This window comes from Dendropsophus ebraccatus, chromosome 1 (genome assembly GCF_027789765.1).
Source record: "Dendropsophus ebraccatus isolate aDenEbr1 chromosome 1, aDenEbr1.pat, whole genome shotgun sequence".
Lineage (NCBI taxonomy): Eukaryota > Metazoa > Chordata > Amphibia > Anura > Hylidae > Dendropsophus > Dendropsophus ebraccatus.
In genome coordinates, this window is record NC_091454.1 from 9,447,153 (window position 1) to 9,468,930 (window position 21,778).

General features: G+C 42.5%; 2 protein-coding genes across 2 annotated transcripts; both read right to left on the reverse strand.

Annotated features, from left to right (window-relative positions):
- Window positions 1-3,733: 3,733 nt before the first annotated feature.
- Window positions 3,734-11,806, reverse strand: LOC138788629 (prostaglandin F synthase 1-like). Its single transcript, XM_069966696.1, has 9 exons — window positions 11,453-11,806; window positions 8,884-9,051; window positions 8,536-8,652; window positions 7,897-7,974; window positions 7,668-7,790; window positions 7,357-7,466; window positions 4,939-5,104; window positions 4,192-4,274; window positions 3,734-4,025 (listed from the first exon to the last, which is right to left on the reverse strand). Exons 1-9 carry the CDS (start codon window positions 11,537-11,539, stop codon window positions 3,983-3,985), a joined length of 975 nt encoding a protein of 324 aa, XP_069822797.1. The 5' UTR covers window positions 11,540-11,806; the 3' UTR covers window positions 3,734-3,982.
- A 2,375-nt stretch (window positions 11,807-14,181) lies between these two features.
- On the reverse strand, window positions 14,182-20,482 carry LOC138788648 (estradiol 17 beta-dehydrogenase 5-like). Its single transcript, XM_069966735.1, has 9 exons — window positions 20,279-20,482; window positions 19,486-19,653; window positions 19,175-19,291; window positions 17,804-17,881; window positions 17,590-17,712; window positions 17,368-17,480; window positions 17,037-17,202; window positions 14,605-14,687; window positions 14,182-14,251 (listed from the first exon to the last, which is right to left on the reverse strand). Exons 1-9 carry the CDS (start codon window positions 20,357-20,359, stop codon window positions 14,209-14,211), a joined length of 972 nt encoding a protein of 323 aa, XP_069822836.1. The 5' UTR covers window positions 20,360-20,482; the 3' UTR covers window positions 14,182-14,208.
- Window positions 20,483-21,778: the final 1,296 nt, after the last annotated feature.

Sequence of the window (21,778 nt, forward strand, 5' to 3'; positions counted from 1 at the left end):
TCTCACACGGTAACAAGGTCAAAGTAAAGACTATGGGGGAGATTTATCAAACATGGTGTAAAGTGAAACTGGCTCAGTTGCCCCTAGCAACCAATCAGATTCCACCTTTCATTCCTCACAGACTCTTTGGAAAATGAAAGGTGAAATCTGATTGGTTGCTAGGGGCAACTGAGTCAGGTTTGATAAAGCTCCCCCTATATGAAGCCATGCTATGACGTGCTACCCCATGACGTGCCTCTTGCCTATGAAAAGACCTAGATACTCCCAGCCCGCTCCCCCTTCCTTTCCATCCTCCATTCCTCCTCTATGTATCACCATCTCCTGGTTATTCTCCTTTTTCTATGAAGTTATAAGTTAAATCTTGTCGCATGATACTTGCTTATGTGTTTCCCACGGTTGGACATCTCTATTAGCAATAAAGTTTTGATATTGAAATGTGGTGAAAAACTTCCGCCTAACAGTCACATAAATGCTGTTCCAATAACTAACATAGCATCTGGCGATTGTTGTGGTACTCTACCGCACTGGGGCTGGGTTCACACTGTATATACCCAGCCTGATAGTGGTGTATGTCAGCATTCAGCCATAAAAGGTGTATACCATGGCGCATATACAAGTCCCATATACATGGCATACTTGCCTGCTGCCAGTACACTAAGGATTTACACCAAAGCCATTTTAAATGGAACCTTTAAAATCCTGGAAGGTTTGGGTTCACAAAAGGAATAAAAGTTTTTTAGAAAAATGCTGCATTTTCTGCCTCAAAAACAATGGTGTCTCGCCAAGGGTGTCACTAGGATTCACGGGGGCCCCATAGCAAAAAACTGTAAGAGCCCCCTTCCCCTACTCACAACACAAAGCACTGCGCATATATATATATACATATATAGTGTTGGTGATGTGGCTAAAAAATAAAATCTCTTGTGGCCAGAGGCAGAATCCTGCAGCTACAAAAGTGACTGGCAGAGCAGAGAGCCAATGGCTGTTTGCTCTGTCAGTTTACCGTTTTTAACTATAAGAGCCCATTAGTAGCCCTTTTGGTTAAATATATAGCTGCAAGAGCAGACTACCTTTTGCTTACCCCCTTATGTACTGCAGTGTGTAAGTGACCCAAAGTTCGGAAGACAAGGAGGTATCTGCTTTACTGCTGATGCACTGATAACCCCTGACCTCTGCATGGAGCTCTGCACATTTTCTTACTTGATTGCGGCAGCCGTAGAACAGAGCTTAGGGATTATCAGTGCAGTGAAGCAGAGATCTCTTTGTCTTATGCTTGTTAACCATTTTTTTGTGTAGCAGCATTTAACAAAAACATTGGGTCACTTAAGAAGAAGGACACAGAGCGGCTCTTACCATCTCCCCAGGGCCCCCTGCTGCACTGGGCCACAAAGCAGCTGCCTACCCTGCCTCTATGGTAGCTACGCCACTGTGTCTCACTGGTATAGACGCCGCTCTCATTGACTCCAATAGGATTAGGGAAACATCAATGGAAAGTCAATAGGGGAATAAGGGCTGCCTCCAAGACCCCCCACTTCATTGGTTCACACTGCACACGGGTGCTTCTTTATCCCTGTGTAAACTAACCCTTTGCATACTGCTTGTCTTCTGCAATACTTCTGGGAACAGTGGTGGAAATAAGAGGAAGAGGGAGAAGAGGAGAATTGATACAGAAACCATAAGGAAAAAATGACACGGAGAAAAGACTCCAGAGTGTGGAGGAGAGTACAAGAAAAAGCAACTGGAGAAGCTGGAGAAGTCACTGCCCTTTTTGTAGGAGATGACTGGATGCCCCGGATCCTGAGTGAGATCTCCATGCAGAAAGATCAGGTGTCACTGTTGGTCTCAAATCTGATCCAGAAGCTGGACTTAAAAAATAATGAGCTGTCCAGGAAGATAAGGCACATTAAGGAGCTGTGTAGCATGGCGCATCCACTGACTGTCTTACAGGATCCAGACACAAGTACCTGCAAGTCTCTGTGTATACAGCTTCTATCCAGAGCTTTGTGTTCTAATGCTTAGCCACAACAAACCAACCTCACGTCTGAACTTGACAACTTTGGTAGGACTGGCTAGTCATCTAATGCAGGGGTGTCAAACTTGTGGCCCTCCAGCTGTTGCAAAACTACAATTCCCGTCATGCCCAGACTGCCAAAGCTTTAGTATGTGGATATTGGAGTTTTACAACAGCTGGAGAGCAGGACCGCAGCACGTACATAGCCAAAAGACAATGTGTGAACACAGCCTAAAGACTTAACAGACTGAAAGAATCTTCACAAAACACCTGAAATGTAATTATAGATCAATTCACTTTCTCTTCATGAAAATATTTATCTAGAAAATGCACTTTGAATAGAAAAATGCATTAAAATTCCACATCATATGAACTGACACCAACCCACTTCTGAGTCCATCCTGACTGGCCTCCAGAAGTCAAGCTGATTCGGTCTGCCTGCTACATCAGCTAAAACAAAGGCATGCACAAGAACCCTTACATAATTTTTAAATAGTAGCCTATGCTGCACTATATAAAAAGGAGGGATATAAGATATGACTAAAAGACACAAAGAAACGTTTAAAAAGAAAATATCTGGAAAATTCTGAAAAACTAAAAACAAGAAAAAACATATTTTAAATTCCTCACTTATCAGCCCAAAGCCTAACCAGCCAGATATGCGGGAAATCAGGGGGTTATACAAGGGCGAGGAGGGACTCATAGGGAAACTGTAGTTAGCAGAACTGAAGGCCTATTATACTGTATGTTCTGTTATAGTGGTGACCTGGGAGGAGACCAGTCATCCACAAGACACTTTGTCAGTGACAGGCACTGATTAGTCTGGTGATGTTTACGTGTTTAATTTGAAATGTTTATTGTAACAGTAGGCGAGAAAGAGAGAAGTGTAAATTATTCAAAAATAGGTATTATAATGCAGATTCATTCAAATATCTAAAAAGTTAGGGAACCGCCATGGGTACCACAATAGATGCCACTACAGGTAAAGTGACTAAAAATTAAACCGGTAATTGAATATATCATTAAGGAGAACCCCAGTATTACATTTTCTGAATTTCTAGGTTATTTTTTGATATTGTGAAGAGAGGGAATTTCAAACAGACCCCAAACCTCAAACTACCTTACCAAAAGTCCCTTTTAGGTAAGCGTAAAACCACATTGCGTGAGTTACAATCTTTACTGGGCCCGTTAACCTTTACTAGCAGAGTAATCCCTATGGGGTGGTTTTTTTTTTCACGGCATCTCTATTCCCCTACTAAAGGTCTAAAGTCACCTAGGTCCCATATCCATCTTACTAAGAACCTTAAAGGGGAAATATCATCAGGTTAGAAGAATATAACTTGATGATAGCCCCCTATTGTGCAGGAGACGCTCAGGATGAAGGTATATCTCCTAACTTCATCCTCAGCATTGTTCTGGTGCAGTTGTTTGCTCCATGGTCCAGGGAGACCATTAGGATAACTGGGGCACGCTAGGAGCTCTGCCCCACCCCATAGAGCTGATTCGCTCCCGGAATGTCGATATGGGGGCAGGGCAGTGCTCCTAGCAGTCTTACCGGACTGTGGGACAAACAACTAACTGCACAGTAACAGCACCGAGAATGACCTCGGAACCTTGACAAGTTTATGTACAATGTGGATGGTTTTTCTTATCGCCACTCTGAACTGGAAGCTTTTTTGGGGCAGACTGTGTCTCTGTAGTTTCGTAAATTCTGCTGTTTTTTAATTATTTAAATGTTTTTTATTTAATATTTATTTATAAACGGTATTTGTTCAAATCTACCCAAATAAAAACATGGTGGCCGTTTATTCTCCAAGCTGTTGTTTTTTTTTCTTTATTTCCTATGGGGGGGGGTGATTTTGTGGTCAGTCATTTCAAATCCAATCCATATTCCCTATGACAACACTGCACACACTACATTACGTGATCATAGACTGTATAATATGAATTCAGGGTGACTGTCCAATGTTCTCAAAACTCATCGTGGTAGGGATACTTTGGGTGCTCTTTCCAGCTGAAACACAAAAAAATTAAAAAATTAAATTAAAAAAAATTAATAAATTAAAAAAAAAAACTTTTAAAAAATATTTAAAAAATGTATAGAAGTAGATACAAATAAAATAATAGCAAATATTTTTATATTTTTTATCCCACACTGTCAAATTGTGAAAATTACTTACGAATCAATACTCAGGTAACGCAAGTTTTTATTGATGCCATCGAGCGCTTTCATGTCTTCATCACTTAACTGAAAGTCAAAAACCTTTTGTGGAGAAGTAAAAAAAAAAAAATGAAGTAAAGTTTAGGCAGGTATAATGTAATGTGCAATGAATCCTGAGGTCGCCTACACATGCAGAGATCATTTATAATTATAGTCTTTCCAATTTTCTTTTAGTAGACAAAGTAAGAAAATGAGTTTTCCCTAGGTAGAATTTTTTCTCTAAACTGTAAAAATTTAAAATAATAAAAAAAAATTACGGTATACTGTATCTTCCAAGATCACATACAAAGGCTTAGCTATATGGGTTGTCCAGGGATAAAAATGTACGCTATACGCCTGGAGGCTGTGTGAAAATGATAAAGAAGCGATACTCACCTACCCTGCTCCCTGCAGCACCACGATCCCGGTCCCCACATGTCACTGCTACTTCTTGGTTCTTGGCAACATGCCCACCCCACTCAGCCAATCACTTACAGGCACTTCTTGTTTGGATGATGCATCACCAGGAAGTAGTGATGTTAAGCGGGGACCGGGAGCATCTGCAGCTGTAGAAGATCAGGGGTAGGTGAGTATTACTTTTTAAAATATTTTTATACAACCCGCAGCCATCTATCAAAAATATTTACCCCTGGACAACCCCTTTAAGAATATAATATATAAAATATAATATATATAGCAGGGTGCTATAGGAATTTGCTTTATTTACCTGGAAGTTTAGTTTGATCCTCTCGGGGGTAAAGCTTTTTGCTAGGACGACTATCCCCCTCTGGAGCAGATACCGCATGGCCACCTGGGCTGGGGAGCGCTTCAGCTTCTTAGCAACTGCATTCAATACAGGGTCTTCAAGAACTTGGGGAGAATTTTGATCAATCCTGGCAGACAGGAAACAAAAAAAAAATTGCAATTTTTTTTTTTCCTTTAGCCCATCATTATTTTTATTGCTATATTGTTATTTATGTTGTGATATTGTAGTGTGCCTTAGAAGAGGATGATGGGTAGACAGGTGAGACTTAGCTCTGGGTGCTCCAAGAATCCTTACTACAATGGACGTTACACTGCTTCCTGTGATGTCTTATTCTGTTAGCGACACAGTTATATGAGCACTATAAATAATACTGTCATATAGTGGCTATGAAGTGTACACATATGTATTGTTACTGGTAACACGGTACTGGTACTGTTATATGAAGCATGATTTAAAGGGTATTATAAGAGCATTGATACTATGACATTGCTGATGATTTGTCTCGTATGGAAACTAGACAGTACAAGTTGTTGGGATGAGGCGGCACTCTTCACCCAGTCATTTTTTATAGTTCTATAATACTGATACAGGCCCTATTACTGTCCAGCAGACTAAAATCTATTACATCACTCTCATTTTACATACATGAAACAATCCCTTTAAGACTGGTGAGTTTCTCACCAGCTATGAACCAATGACCCTCCTTCAGCAGATGTTCACTTTATATAAAGACTCAGGGTATACAGAACCAGTATAACCAGTCACATGACTGATATATTCTTAATAACAATGGAACAAAACAATAGTCTGTCTACAGTAGTTATATGAGAGCTTAGAGGTGGAAAGTTTCCTAAAGATTCTGGGCAACATGCAGCAGAGAGAGAGAGAGAGCGAGCAGTATATAGGAGCAGTATTATAGTAGTTATATTCCTGTATATAGGAGGTAGTATTATAGTAGTTATATTCCTGTATATAGGAGCAGTATTATAGTAGTTATATTCCTGTATATAGGAGCAGTATTATAGTAGTTATATTCCTGTATATAGGAGCAGTATTATAGTAGTTATATTCTTGTATATAGGAGCAGTATTATAGTAGTTATATTCCTGTATATAGGAGCAGTATTATAGAAGTTATATTCCTGTATATAGGAGCAGTATTATAGTAGTTATATTCCTGTATATAGGGGGCAGTATTATAGTGGTTATATTCCTGTATATAGGAGCAGTATAATAGTAGTTATATTCCTGTATATAGGAGTAGTAAAATAGTAGTTATATTCTTGTACATAGGGAGCAGTATTATAGTAGTTATATTCCTGTATATAGGAGCAGTATTATAGTAGTATATTCCTATATATAGGGAGCAGTATTATAGTAGTTATATTCCTGTATATAGGGGCAGTATTATAGTAGTTATATTCCTGTATATAGGAGCAGTATTATAGTAGTTACATTCCTGTATATAGGGGCAGTATTATAGTAGTTATATTCCTGTATATAGGAGCAGTATTATAGTAGTTATATTCCTGTATATAGGAGCAGTATTATAGTAGTTATATTCCTGTATATAGGGTGCAGTATTATAGTAGTTATATTCTTGTATATAGGGGCAGTATTATAGTAGTTATATTTTTGTATATAGGGGGCAGTATTATAGTAGTTATATCCCTGTATATAGGAGCAGTATTATAGTAGTTATATTCTTGTATATAGGGGGCAGTATTAAAGTAGTTATATCCCTGTATATAAGGGGCAGTATTATAGTAGTTATATGCTTGTATATAGGAGCAGTATTATAGTAGTTATATTCTTGTATATAGGGGGCAGTATTATAGTAGTTATATCCCTGTATATAGGAGCAGTATTATAGTAGTTATATTCTTGTATATAGGAGCAGTATTATAGTAGTTATATTCCTGTATATAGGGGGCAGTATTATAGTAGTTATATTCTTGTATATAGGTGGCAGTATTATAGTAGTTATATTCTTGTATATAGGGGGGAGTATTATAGTAGTTATATTCCTGTATATAGGGAGCAGTATTATAGTAGGTATATTCCTGTATATAGGAGCAGTATTATAGTAGTAATATTCTTGTATATAGGGGGGAGTATTATAGTAGTTATATTCCTGTATATAGGGAGCAGTATTATAGTAGTTATATTCCTGTATATAGGAGCAGTATTATAGTAGTTATATTCCTGTATATAGGGGGCAGTATTATAGTAGTTATATTCTTGTATATAGGAGCAGTATTATAGTAGTTATATTCGGAAAGCATTGTCTAGTGAGATTCCTTATGGGCAACAATAATCATTGGATGCTCACTCAGACTCACTCGCCTTCCTGTCACATAACATAGACCACTATACTTACCATTCCTTTACTCTGCTGGACCCCAGCACACTGTATCCCACCAGCGCAATGTCATGAGATTTGCAGAACTTCAGTAATTTGCTCTGATTGAGGAATATGTGACATTCTACCTATATAACGATATAAGAATCATGACAATATTACTATTTTATATGTATAATATATGCAATACCACACACAACCTGTAAACAGACATGGTGCTGTTTTGGAAAAAAAGAGCTGCCTTTGTTTTTCTGATGCTGGACAGCCCCTCTAAGGAGGAGGATATCTGTGGCTCATCCATCCTCAGTAGTAGGTACAGTAATACCCACCTGGTTGCACACCGGTTTGTACTTCAGTCCCGGCATGGTGAGAATTCGCTCCAATTGCCTGTGGTTAAAATTGGAGACGCCAATGGATCGGACCAGCCCGGCATCTTTGCACGCTTCCAAAGCCTAAAAAATAGAGATGTTACATCTAAAACTGTGAATTGTTCTCTGTATGGTGGGGGAGGAGTAAGTCACCCATCACTATTCAGATGACCCCCTCCTTATAATTTACCTTCCATGTATCCCGGATATCCGTGTTATGAAAAATTAGTTTCCCACTTTCATCCTTGGGAAAGGGATCATCTCCGGGCTGGAGGAGAAAAATATGTCATGAATAGGTCAAAAGTTACTCAACTGGACGACACTGCGTCTTCTACTCTAAAGGGGTAATGTTCCACCTTGGGGAGAGGCCATAAGGACTTTTAGGGACTTATAGGCCGTCCCTGCTTGATTGGATTAAGAATATGCAAAGCAGCTCTCTGCTGCCACCTTTTGGAGATAGCTTTCCCTTCAAGTCAGTGACTGGATCCACTAAGAAGCCTTAGAACGTGACTGAAGATTTAAGCCAAGCTAAAAAGTCCCCAGAAGTAGAGGTTGTCCATCAGCAGACAGCTGTGTTTTTCAATACAGAGCAGGGTTCTGGCCTATTGAGGGACCGAAGAGTCCCCTTTAGATTCCCAGTCATGTCCTAAGTCAAACACCAATTTAATGGGAAAGCTGCCACCAAGAGGCGGCGCCAGAGAGCTGCTTTGTATATTCATCTATTCACCTCCAAATCTGCATATGAAATTTGGTGGCACTGGAGTCTTACCTATACAAAGGAATATCTGATTAGGAGCTACGGCCGATCTTGGATCATCTCGGTACAAACCTTAAACTCCACGGGTGAGTGGATGAGGAAGAGGTCCATGTAATCCAGCTGCAAATCCTTCAGGGAGTTCTCCAGGGCCGGTCGGACCCTCTCAGGAGTGTGGTTTGTGCTCCAAAGCTGAAGAATAAATAAAGACCCTGGTTATAGCTCAGCATTGCCACCTAGTGGCCATGTTAGGGTGCGTTCACACCTACAGGATCTGCAGAAGATCTGCAGCAGATTTGATGCTGTGTTCAGTTATTTAAATGAAATCTGCTGCAGAAAGTCAGCTGCCCGTCCTGTAGGTGTGAACGCACCATTAATGAGAAAATAGCTAAAATTTATCAGAAATTATAATTTTTGTGTTACCTTTCCAGTATAAAAAATGTCTTTTCTCTTCACCGTCCCGTCAGCGATCTTTGATCTGATGGCTTGGCCGACCTGAACTTCATTACCATAGATAAAGGCGCAGTCAATGTGGCGGTATCCTACCTCGATGGCCACCTTGGCGGCTTCCCCGGCCTGTTCTTTGGTGTACTGTGCGGGATAAGATGTATTTGTGATCAGTCAATTACTGCCTAAATTACAATTCCTTTCCCCTTTCTATTGTCTGTGACATCGAATACAGCAACAATGACAGTCATGTGACTGATGGACACATTGAGCCGTGACACTCTGTACTGTCCGGGACTTTATTCGTCTCTTTTTTCCAATCAGCACAAGACTAAAAAGCTTCAGGAGACTGGACCTGGATACAGTAAGTATAGCTGTTATATAGCTGCCTTCAGGAGGCTGGACCTGGATACAGTAAGTATAGCTGTTATATAGCTGCCTTCAGGAGACTGGACCTGGATACAGTAAGTATAGCTGTTATATAGCTGCCTTCAGGAGACTGGAGCTGGATACATAAAGTATAGCTGTTATATAGTTGCCATCAGGAGACTGAACCTGGATACAGTAAGTATAGCTGTTATATAGCTGCCTTCAGGAGACTGGACCGGGATACAATAAGTATAGCTGTTATATAGCAGCCTTCAGGAGACTGGACCTGGATACAGTAAGTATAGCTGTTATATAGCTGCCTTCAGGAACTGGACCTGGATACAGTAAGTATAGCTGTTATATAGCTGCCTTTAGGGGACTGGACCTGGATACAGTAAGTATAGCTGTTATATAGCTGCCTTCAGGAGACTGGACCTGGATACAGTAAGTATAGCTGTTATATAGCTGCCTTCAGGAGACTGGACCTGGATACAGTAAGTATAGTGGTTATATAGCAGCCTTCAGGAGACTGGACCTGGATACAGTAAGTATAGCTGTTATATAGCTGCCTTCAGGAGACTGGAGCTGGATACATAAAGTATAGCTGTTATATAGTTGCCATCAGGAGACTGAACCTGGATACAGTAAGTATAGCTGTTATATAGCTGCCTTCAGGAGACTGGACCGGGATACAATAAGTATAGCTGTTATATAGCAGCCTTCAGGAGACTGGACCTGGATACAGTAAGTATAGCTGTTATATAGCTGCCTTCAGGAACTGGACCTGGATACAGTAAGTATAGCTGTTATATAGCTGCCTTTAGGGGACTGGACCTGGATACAGTAAGTATAGCTGTTATATAGCTGCCTTCAGGAGACTGGACCTGGATACAGTAAGTATAGCTGTTATATAGCTGCCTTCAGGAGACTGGACCTGGATACAGTAAGTATAGCTGTTATATAGCAGCCTTCAGGAGACTGGACCTGGATACAGTAAGTATAGCTGTTATATAGGTGCCTTTAGGGGACTGGACCTGGATACAGTAAGTATAGCTGTTATGTAGCTGCCTTCAGGAGACTAGACCTGGATACAGTAAGTATAGCTGTTATATAGCTGCCTTCAGGAGACTGGACCTGGATACAGTAAGTATAGCTGTTATATAGCAGTCAGGAGACTGGACCTGGATACAGTAAGTATAGCTGTTATGTAGCTGCCTTCAGGAGACTAGACCTGGATACGGTAAATTCAGCTTTGTTTTATAGCATGATAATTATTATTATTATTATTATTATAAAAAATGAATGTATATTACAAACTTGCTTTATATAACATCTACTCTTGGTTTAGATTTTGAAAGTTATAATGACACGAACACTTTAACAGTCACATTAGTAAATACAAGTCACAAGTAAATACATAGTATAGCCATGGCAGCAGTAGAAGTGTTTGTTAGGCTCTCAGCTATCATGGCCAACAGCGGCACACAGCAATCTGCTCGCACACAGTGAAGGTGTGGGTGACGTCGGTGATGTGATCCCCCCCCTCCGGCCACACCTGAAGGCCGTTGCCTGCATACACACCACGCTGACCTCCAGCTGTTGTCTGCTGGAAAATCTGTGTACCTGAAAGGCTACGACTGTAATGCTGCAGCATTGGAGCTTCCTCTGTCATTGCCTCTTTACATGTAAAGGGTTAAACAGCTGGGAACAGACTGCTTTCCCTTTCCAGCTGGGACCCTGTCCATGTCAGGAACTGTCCAGAGCAGCAGCAAATCCCCATAGAAAACCTCTCCTGCTCTGGACAGTTCCTGACATGGACAGAGATGGCAGCAGAGAGCACTGTGTCAGACTGGAAAGACTACACCACATCCTGCAGGACATGCATCAGCTGATAAGTACTGGAAAATTGAAGATTTTGAAATAGAAGGAATTTACAAATCTATATAACTTTCTGACACCAAAAATTTTTCCCCATATTTGCACATCCTTAACATGTCACCGATCCTGTAATTTCCATGGTTCCACGACTTTTCCTTCTCCGTGTTGTAATCTCAGTGGTGTACAGCATATTTGATAAGGTTTCTAGATAAGTTGTACTTTCTATAATGAGATTACATAGTAGTAACGCTTATTCTCTATGTAAGAAAACCCATCGGATTGTTCCGGGCTCACTCACCGTGTCCGGGGCGTAGGTGCCAAATCCAAGCACCGGCATTTTATGCCCATCGTTCAGCACAACGTAGGAGTCCGGCTTGAGTGCCATAGTGCAATGTGTCCTGTACGTCTCCTATCCACACTGTGCTGAGTGTATTTATGTACTCCAGCCTCTACCCTACAGCCTATCCCATAGATCAATATATAGGCCGCCTGGGCGTCAGTCATTCTGCAGAGTCATTGTAGGTATAGAGCAGGCATGATAGGACAGGTGCGGCAGCCACAATCCTACCTGGCAACAATTCTACTTTTGTAGAATTATAGTTCTGTAACATCTAAAAACATAGGGGGAGATTTATCAAACATGGCATAAAGTGAAACTGGCTCAGTTGCCCCTAGCAACCAATCAGATTCCACCTGTCTGTGAGGAATGAAAAGTAGAATCTGATTGGTTGCTAGGGGCAACTGAGCCAGTACCACTTTACACCATGTTTGATAAATCTCGCCATAGGCCCCAACCCAGACCATCAAAACTAATACAAACACTAATACAAACCCCCCTTCTCCCCCCTAAAGTAATACAGACCCCAGACCAGACCCTTAAAGAAATACAGACCCCAGACCAGGCCTTCAAATTAATACAGATCATGGAGCAGATCCTAAACCAGACCTACTGAAGAAATCCTGATCCCTTGTACTAATACAGGAACGAGATCAGAGAATAAATACAGACCCCAGACAAGACCCGCTAAATAAGAACCCAGACCAGACTTTCTAAAGAAATACAGTCCCTAGACAAGACGAGATTCTCCGACCCTAAACTAGACTCCCTAAGTAAACACAGAACCTAGACTAGACTCTAAGTAAACACAGAACCTAGACTAGACTCTAAGTAAACACAGAACCTAGACTAGACTCTAAGTAAACACAGAACCTAGACTAGACTCTAAGTAAACAGAGAACCTAGACTAGACTCTAAGTAAATACAGACCCTAGACTAGACTCTCTAAGTAAATATAGACCCCACAAAAGACCCCCTAAGTAAATAAAGATGCCAGACCAGACTTTCTAAAATAATAAAGTTCCTATATTAGACTCTCTATGTAAGTACAAAGCCTAGACTAGACACTCTAAGTAAATACAGACCCTAGACTAGACTCTGTAAGTAAATATAGACCCTAGACTAGATTCTCTAAGTAAATACTGACCCTAAACTAGACTCTCTAAGTAAACACAGACCCTAGACTAGACTCTAAGTAAATACAGAACCTAGACTAGACTCTCTAAGTAAACATAGACCCTAGACTAGACTCTCTAAGTAAATACAGACTCTAGACTAGACTCTGTAAGTAAATATAGACCCTAGACTAGACTCTCTAAATAAATGTAGAACCTAGACTAGACTCTCTAAGTAAATACAGACCCTAGACTAGACTCTCTAAGAAAATATAGACCCCACAAAAGACCCCCTAAGTAAATAAAGACACCAGACCAGATTTTCTAAATAAATAAAGTTCCTATATTAGACTCTTTATGTAAGTACAAACCCTAGACTAGACACTCTAAGTAAATACAGGCCCTAGACTAGACTCTCTAAGTACAGATCCTGGACTAGACTCTCTATATAAATACAGAGCCCAGAATTCTTGTTCTTCCCAGGTATCTGTGGGGACTCACAAAACAGAGATCCCAGACGTCTCCTCACTCGTCTGGCACTAGGTGGAGCTGTATATCTTATAATACTTCAGATCAAGGTTACGGAGGAGTTTTACTGACTGCAGCATTATATTATATACCTTCTGATTATAATTCCTGGAAATATTTAATAGGGTGTATTGTTATATTCCAGAGCTGCGCTCACTATTCTGCTGGTGGAGTCACTGTGTACATACATTACATTACTGATCCTGAGTGACATCCTGTATTATACTCCAGAGCTGCACTCACTATTCTGCTGGTGAGGTCACTGTGTACATACATTACGTTACTTATCCTGAGTGACATCCTGTATTATACCCCAGAGCTGCACTCACTATTCTGCTGGTGGGGTCACTGTGTACATACATTACATTACTGATTCTGAGTGACATCCTGTATTATACTCCAGAGCTGCACTCACTATTCTGCTGGTGAGGTCACTGTGTACATACATTACTGATCCTGAGTGACATCCTGTATTATACTCCAGAGCTGCACTCACTATTCTGCTGGTGGGGTCACTGTGTACATACATTACTGATCCTGAGTTACATCCTGTATTATACTCCAGAGCTGCGCCCACTGTACTGCTGGTGGGGTCACTGTGTACATACATTACTGATCCTGAGTTACATCCTGTATTATACTCCAGAGCTGCGCTCACTATTCTGCTGGTGGGGTCACTGTGTATATGAAGGGGTCGGGATGAAGAGCTGATGACTGTAAACACTCCCAGAATGCACCAGGACATGTATTATACAGGAGGGGTATTATGGAATGTGACACAACCTGTTCTGTATATCACATCCATCTCCGGTGTTTACATTTACCTAATAACGGACACTAGGAGGGGGCGCACACTTAAGGAAAAACTAAGAAATGATTTGTCACGGTTATTCAGCATATAGTAACGTATATGAACTCTGACCCCGGTTATACGTTAACTCCGATATCAGCAGCAGAGGGCGATAACAGAAGCTTAGGAAGTCATTCATCCGAAAGGTGGAGATGCCCTTTAAGAAGGGAAGTAACAGAGCAGACACCATGTGTATATGGACTTTATTCATAGAGGTGTCTGTGCTAATAGTCATCATGGTAGGGATATTCCGGATGGTCCTTCCACCTAAGCAGGAAAAAAAAACTTTATTCAGATACTGAACACGAGCAAATGCAATGTGGGACCATGTTTTGTAATATTACGGACAGAGCATGCTGGGATTTGTAGTCCAAGGGTGGGAGAGAACTGAGATAACAAACCCAGGGTGTTGTTATACACATGACCAGTAAGTGTCACTGTTACTCTCTTTATCAGCCCAGTGAAGCCGCAAAAAGAGACAGATTCAGGCCCCTAGTGGACTGTAAACAATCTATAGCCATTGGCTTACCCATAGAGATGCCGGCTGCCACATGGGCGGGCTAGGAGTTCACATATGTAGCAGGTGGCACCTACAGGGCAGAGGTGCGGATTATACTCACATGGGCATACTGTCATAGCGCAGATTCTTATTCAGCCCCTCCAGACTGGTCATGTCGTCTTCTGAGAGCTGGAAATCCAGAACCTGAGGGTCAGAGAAAAGGAAAGACTAAGGCTGGGTTCACACTACATTTTTGCAATACGTCTTATTATCCGTTTTTGCAAAAAAAAAACGGACGAAAAAACGGATGCATTTTTGTGCATCCGTTTTGATCTGTTTTTCCATTTACTTCCAATATTACTTGTACTTCCATACACAAAAATGAGGTCAGCTACATTTTTGTGTACATAAAAAAAAACTGATCCTTTTTGCCACACTTTTTTTTTTTTTTTTTTTTTTAATAATTGAAGTCAGTGGAAAAACAGATCAAATCGGATGCGCACAAATGCATTAATTTTTTCATCCGTTTTTTGCAAAAACATAATAAAACAGTGTGAAGCCAGCCTAAACTAGATGACTACTGCTGGTTATTCTATTCCGGATGTCACTCCCATCATGCTTGGGCTCGCATTGATGTGCCATCCTGGATGAGCTGCACTACCTGAGCCACTTGTATGGGTTGTAGAATCCGTCTCATATTACCACAAGTGTGAAAGCACCAGCGACATTCAAAAGTGACCAAAACATCAGCCAGAAAGCCTAGCTGCTGAGAAGAGGTCTGTGCTCCCCACCTGCAGGACCCTCCTTTATTGAGTGTGTCTGCTAATTGCCAATAATTTCCACCTGATGTCTATTTCATTTGCACAGCAGCAGCAGGTGACAGTCAGTCGGTGCTGCTTCCTAAGTGGACAGTTTGAACTACTTGGAGTTATAGTGTGTTGGTTAAGTGTTCCCTTTTTTTTGAGCAGTGTTATGGACAGTTACATCATCAGAGCTTCCCCATATACGGATAATCACCATACATCCACTATTCATGTATGGTAACAGTCTATATATAGATAGTTACATAATTGGTGTTTTACCATATATGGGCAGTTACATCATCAGAGCTGCTCTATATATGGGCAGTTACATCATCAGAGCTGCTCTATATATGGGCAGTTACATCATCAGTGTTTTTCCATATATAAGCAGTTACATCATCAGTGTTTCTCTATATATGGACAGTTACATCATCAGTGTTCCCCCATATATGGGCAGTTACATCATCAGTGTTTTTCCATATATAGGTGGTTACATCATCAGTGTTTTTCCATATATAGGCAATTACATCATCAGTGTTTTTCCATATATGGACAGTTACATCATCAGTGTTTCTCTATATATGGACAGTTACATCATCAATGTTTCCCATTAGGGATGGTCCGAACCGAGTTCGTACGGGGTTCGTACGAACCCGAACCATCTGCAATGATTCCCGCTGTCTGCCCGATCCGTGCAGCGGGCGGATCCAGCAGGAGGAACGCCTGGAAAACTGGGATACAGCCATAGCCATAGGCTGTATCCCAGTTTTACAGGTGGTCCTCCCGCTGTATCCGCCCGCTGCACGGAGCGGGCAGACAGCGTGAATCTGATGCCGAGCGTTCGCGTTCAGCCAAACCCGAACCTCGGCAGGTTCGGACCATCCCTATTTCCCATATATGGGCAGTTACATCATCAATGTTCCCCCATATATGGGCAGTTACATCATCAGTGCTTCCCATATATGGGCAGTTACATCATCAATGTTTCCCATATATGGGCAGTTACATCATCAATGTTTCCCATATATGGGCAGTTACATCATCAGTGTTTCCCATATATGGGCAGTTACATCATCAATGTTTCCCAAATATGGGCAGTTACATCATCAATGTTTCCCTTATATGGGCAGTTACATCATCAGTGTTTCTCTATATATGGGAAGTTACATCATCAATGTTTCCCATATATGGGCAGTTACATCATCAGTGCTTCCCATATATGGGCAGTTACATCATCAATGTTTCCCATATATGGGCAGTTACATCATCAATGTTTCCCATATATGGGCAGTTACATCATCAGTGTTTCTCTATATATGGGAAGTTACATCATCAATGTTTCCCATATATGGGCAGTTACATCATCAGTGTTTCCCAAATATGGGCAGTTACATCATCAGTGTTTTCCCATATATGGGCAGTTACATCATCAATGTTTCCCATATATGGGCAGTTACATCATCAGTGTTTTCCATATATGGGCAGTTACATCATCAGTGTTTCCCATATATGGGCAGTTACATCATCAATGTTTCCCATATATGGGCAGTTACATCATCAGTGTTTTCCATATATGGGCAGTTACATCATCAGTGTTTCCCATATATGGGCAGTTACATCATCAGTGTTTTCCATATATGGGCAGTTACATCATCAGTGTTTCCCATATATGGGCAGTTACATCGTCAGGGTTTCCATGCCAGATAATACAGGTTAGGTTATAATTTGTGGCCTAGGGTTTCACCAGTACCTGTAAGTTCTGCCTGATCCTGTCCGGGGTGAAGCTCTTTGCCAGTACAACAATCCCCCTCTGCATCAGGTACCGCATTGCCACCTGGGCGGGGGTCCGTCCCAACTTATCCGCTATTGCCTTGAGCGTGGGATCCTCCAGGAGTACAGGGGTGTCCACACCTATCCTGCAAATAGCATCACACATCATAGTCTAGTCCAGCTGTTGCAGAACTATAACTCACAGCATGCCCGGACAGCCAACGGCTGTCCGGGCATGCTGGGAGATGTAGTTCTGCAACAGCTGGAGTGCCATGTGTTGCTGCTCTAGTCTCATTGTATATTGTACCTACCCATATGTCTCATCCCGGCTGGACCCTAGGACACTATACGCAACCAGCGCCATGTCATGTGACTTGCAGAACGCCAGCAGCTTGCTCTGGTTCAGGTATACGTGACATTCGACCTACATAGAATTATGTAAGATACATTAATCTGTTGCTCTGTTCATCCTGGGCTTCCTGGTGCATGAAGAGAATTCAGTAAGGACTGACGCCAGCAGGGGGCACCATTACCTGGTTACACACCGGCTTGTGCTTCAGTCCCGGCTTCTTCAGGATCAGCTCCAGCTGTCTGCGGTTAAAGTTGGAGACGCCGATGGATTTCACCAGTCCGGCGTCCTTACATCTCTCCATGGCCTGAAGGATTCGGGAAACGTCCTGTCATCCCATATGGACGTGTAACTGACGTGTATACCGTAATATAATCGAGTATAACGCATGCTCTCACCTCCCAGGTGTCACGCAGGTCGCTGTGGTTATACAGACACTTCCCAGTCTCATCCACAGGAACCAGATCTTTACTGGGCTTAAAAGAGATGAATGTTAGGGTCATAATGGAGCGGTCACATGACCCCTATCAATAATACTGGCAGAGTGCCCCCTATCTATAATACCAGCAGAGTGCCCCCTATCAATAATACCAGCAGAGTGCCCCCTATCTATAATACCGACAGAGTGCCCCCTATCAATAATACTGGCAGAGTGCCCCCTATCTATAATACCAGCAGAGTGCCCCCTATCTATAATACCAGCAGAGTGCCCCCTATCAATAATACTGGCAGAGTGCCCCCTATCTATAATACCAGCAGACTGCCCCCTATCAATAATACTGGCAGAGTGCCCCCTATCAATAATACTGGCAGAGTGCCCCCTATTAATAATACCAGCAGAGTGCCCCTATCAATAATACAGTCAGAGTGCCCCCTATCAATAATACCGGCAGAGTACCCCCTATTAATAATACAGTCAGAGGGCCCCCTATCTATAATACCAGCAGAGTGCCCCCTATCTATAATACCAGCATAGTGCCCCCTATCAATAATACCGGCAGAGTGCCCCCTATCAATAATACTGGCAGAGTGCCCCCTATCTATAATACCAGCAGAGTGCCCCCTATCAATAATACTGGCAATGTGCCTCCTATCAATAATACGGGCAGAGTGCCCCCTATAAACAGTACTAGCAGAGTTCCCCCTATAAACAGTACTAGCAGAGTTCCCCCTATAAACAGTACTAGCAGAGTTCCCCCTATAAGCAGTACCAGCAGATCTCCCCCTATCAACAGTGCAGGAAGAGTGCCCCTATCAACAATAGAGGTAGATTGCCCCCTATCAATAATACAGACAGAGAGGTCCCTACCAGCAATACCGGCTGAGTGCCCCCTATCAATAATACTGGCAGAGTGGCCCTACTAGCAATACCAGCAGAGTGTCCCTATAAACAGTGCCAGCAGAGTGCCCTTATAACCAGTGCCAGCAGAGTGCCCCCTATAACCAGTGCCAGCAGAGTGCTCACTGTAAACAATGAGACAGCAGTGCTCCTCCATATACAGTGTCAGTAGAATGCCTCCTCATAACTCAACATGATAAATGATTACATTTTGTTTATTTCAGCTACCACTAGAGGGAGCTTTCTGTATACATATTACTAGATCAGCTCTTGAAGTGAATGGAGTAAAGGGCAGGATATCAGGCTCTATGGTTGCAGTTTGAACAGATATAAAGATATAGTAAGATAAGTAAGATATAAAGCAATACACCCCGCCTCCCTTCCCCTTTATTGTCACCATGGAGCCATGTCTGACCTTCTCAGGACTCACCTTAAAACCCAGCGGGATGTGAATGAGGAAGAGATCCAGGTAATCCATCTGCAGGTCCTGTAGGGATTTCTCCAGGGCCGGACGCACCAGATCTGGAGAGTGGAAGGTGCTCCACAGCTGGAAGACACAAAACAGCCCAAAATAACCAACCACTCACAGCTACTCTACTAAGGGTGTCCAGCTTCCGACCAATAGAAGTCGTATTTCTCCATGGTGGTAGAACCCCACAAGAAGTAAGAAGAGGCTTCCGATATCTGACCCTATGGGGTTCTTTTATGGTCCTACAGAAAACCATATCACCGATGTCTTACTTTTCCAGTATAGAACAAGTCTTCTCTTCTTACGGTTCCATCTGCAATCTTCTCCCTGATGGCACGGCCCACTTCCGCCTCGTTACCATACAAGTAGGCGCAGTCGATGTGGCGGTAGCCAGCTTCAATGGCCACCTTTGTAGCCTCTTCCGCCATACTTTTAAGAACCTGAAATTATTAAGGGTCCATGTTTATGGCCAGAAAACGTCTACGGCATTGCGAGCCATTACATGCTACCTATAGTACTGGTGGCTTCTCATATTGTTGAGAAGACTGTGGGCCTGGGTTGACCAATAGCTTCCATGCCCTCTAGAGCTTGGGCATATGGGCAAGAACCACGTCGTCTGGTGGCACCTCTCCAAAAGTATGGAAATATACATACTTTATGTCAACTGCGTATGGGTTAGATGAATACTATGGTCAAGTGGGGAACAACTCTGGTATTCACTCTCAGAGAGGTCTACAGCCTACAAGACGAGAGGGACTGGGAGGCGCCAGTGCTGAGTGGGGGCACTAAGGAGTATTAATAATTTCTGGGGTCCTAAAGGACTCTCTGCGTCGTGTCCAAGAGAAATCATCACGGTGGTCTGGATAGGACTGTACCGTAATCAATTGAACATGGGTCTTAAAGTAAAAAGAAGTGATACTCACCTACCCTGATCCCACGTAGGTGGCTCCTAGTACCTGTTACTATCGTCCCACAGCAACTACCCTCTGAATCACTGGCAGCAGTGTAACCAGGACCATGGTAGGGAATCCCTACTATCCCTTAGTAGTTGCTGCCCCTACTAACCTTGTCAGGAGCATATGTCCCGAATCCGATAACAGGGATTCTGTGACCATCGCTGAGCAGAACATAGGGCTCCACGGACATGATGATGCCGGTGCGAGGACTCTGCAGCCTGTGTGCACGGTGGTGGAGTTCAACCTCTTGAGTTCCTGATCAATACTCTGTGTATAACTGTCTGTGTATAGGAAGAGAAGATCTATATGTCTCCACCCCCATCGCAACATCTACAGGAAGCGGAGCCTCAGGATGTTTTTTCTGTACTTGACTACATTCTAAATTTAATACAAAAACCAGATGGCCGGGAAAGACTGCAACTGTAGAGCGTAGTAGCTATGAAAGGCATTTATGTGGAGCCGGTCAACTGTGTAACGTGAATGGAGGCCTCCTAACTCTTCCCGACAAATGGTTTCGGGGGAGAAGCATTGGGCATGTTGTATTTCTTTTTTTTTTTTAATTCTCGATTTTATTATTATTAAGAAGAAGAAGAAGAACAAGAACACCAATATTGAGCTATTGAGCTAAAAGAGTCTAAAAAATAATCCCAATAGTACCATGTCCGGAAGAAGTGGGCATAACGGTCATACAGCTGTGCCGTGAGATCCTCCATACGTTTGATGTCTTCCACCCTACGCAACCATATAGAAATGTGTGTGGGGGTGGGGGTCGGGGCAGTGCCAAAGGGCACGTATGCAAGTGACGAAGCACTGAGTGGCGGTAAGTTTTAAGGGGGATGTCAGAGATGCGGAGGAGGAAGAACGCTGGAGTAAAAGGCACCGGGTGATTTGTAGAGGAAGAGGCTAAGCGCCACACCTCTTTCCAGAAGGGGACCAGTTTTGGGCAACTCCAGAACGTGTGAAGGAGAAGAGCCTTCCTCCCCACAATTGTGTGGGGACCCAGTACCATCTGGATAGGACCTTGTACCCGGCCTCCGAGAAGAAATTGATGATGAATGGGTAATTGTGAACACCCGAGAAACCTCAACAATAGAAACAGAGAAGCCCAAGTCTGCCTCTCAGGTATGAAGGGCTAGGCTGGTACGGTGGGGAACCCAACATGGCGTAAAGGTCGGGAATGTTGTATTTCAACTGCCCAACTCCTTTGTTCTTTGGCTTTGACTTACCTCTCTGGTCTCCAATAAACCAAAACTATTCTACACCCCCCCACCCCAAGTGGAATGAGATCCCAACACTGGCCAATGAAAAAGTTCCTCTACTGTGGATGGTGTACCACACCTTAACGTACTAGGAGGCGCAGTCGATATGGTGGTAGCCAGTTTCAATGCCCAACTTTGTTGCTGCCATTGTTATTATAGTTCAGGAGAGATGGCCGTCAACTGCACGTACATAAGGCCAACAACCATTGAGAAGGTATTTGGCCACCTTATCCGCCTGGAGGGTCAGCAAATGTGGCTGGTTGAACCTTATGGACATTTGTCCAACCACAACACCAGGAACATCCGAAAACAACCGTCCGTCAGATGTCCTGAACCAGTCGTTAAGACAT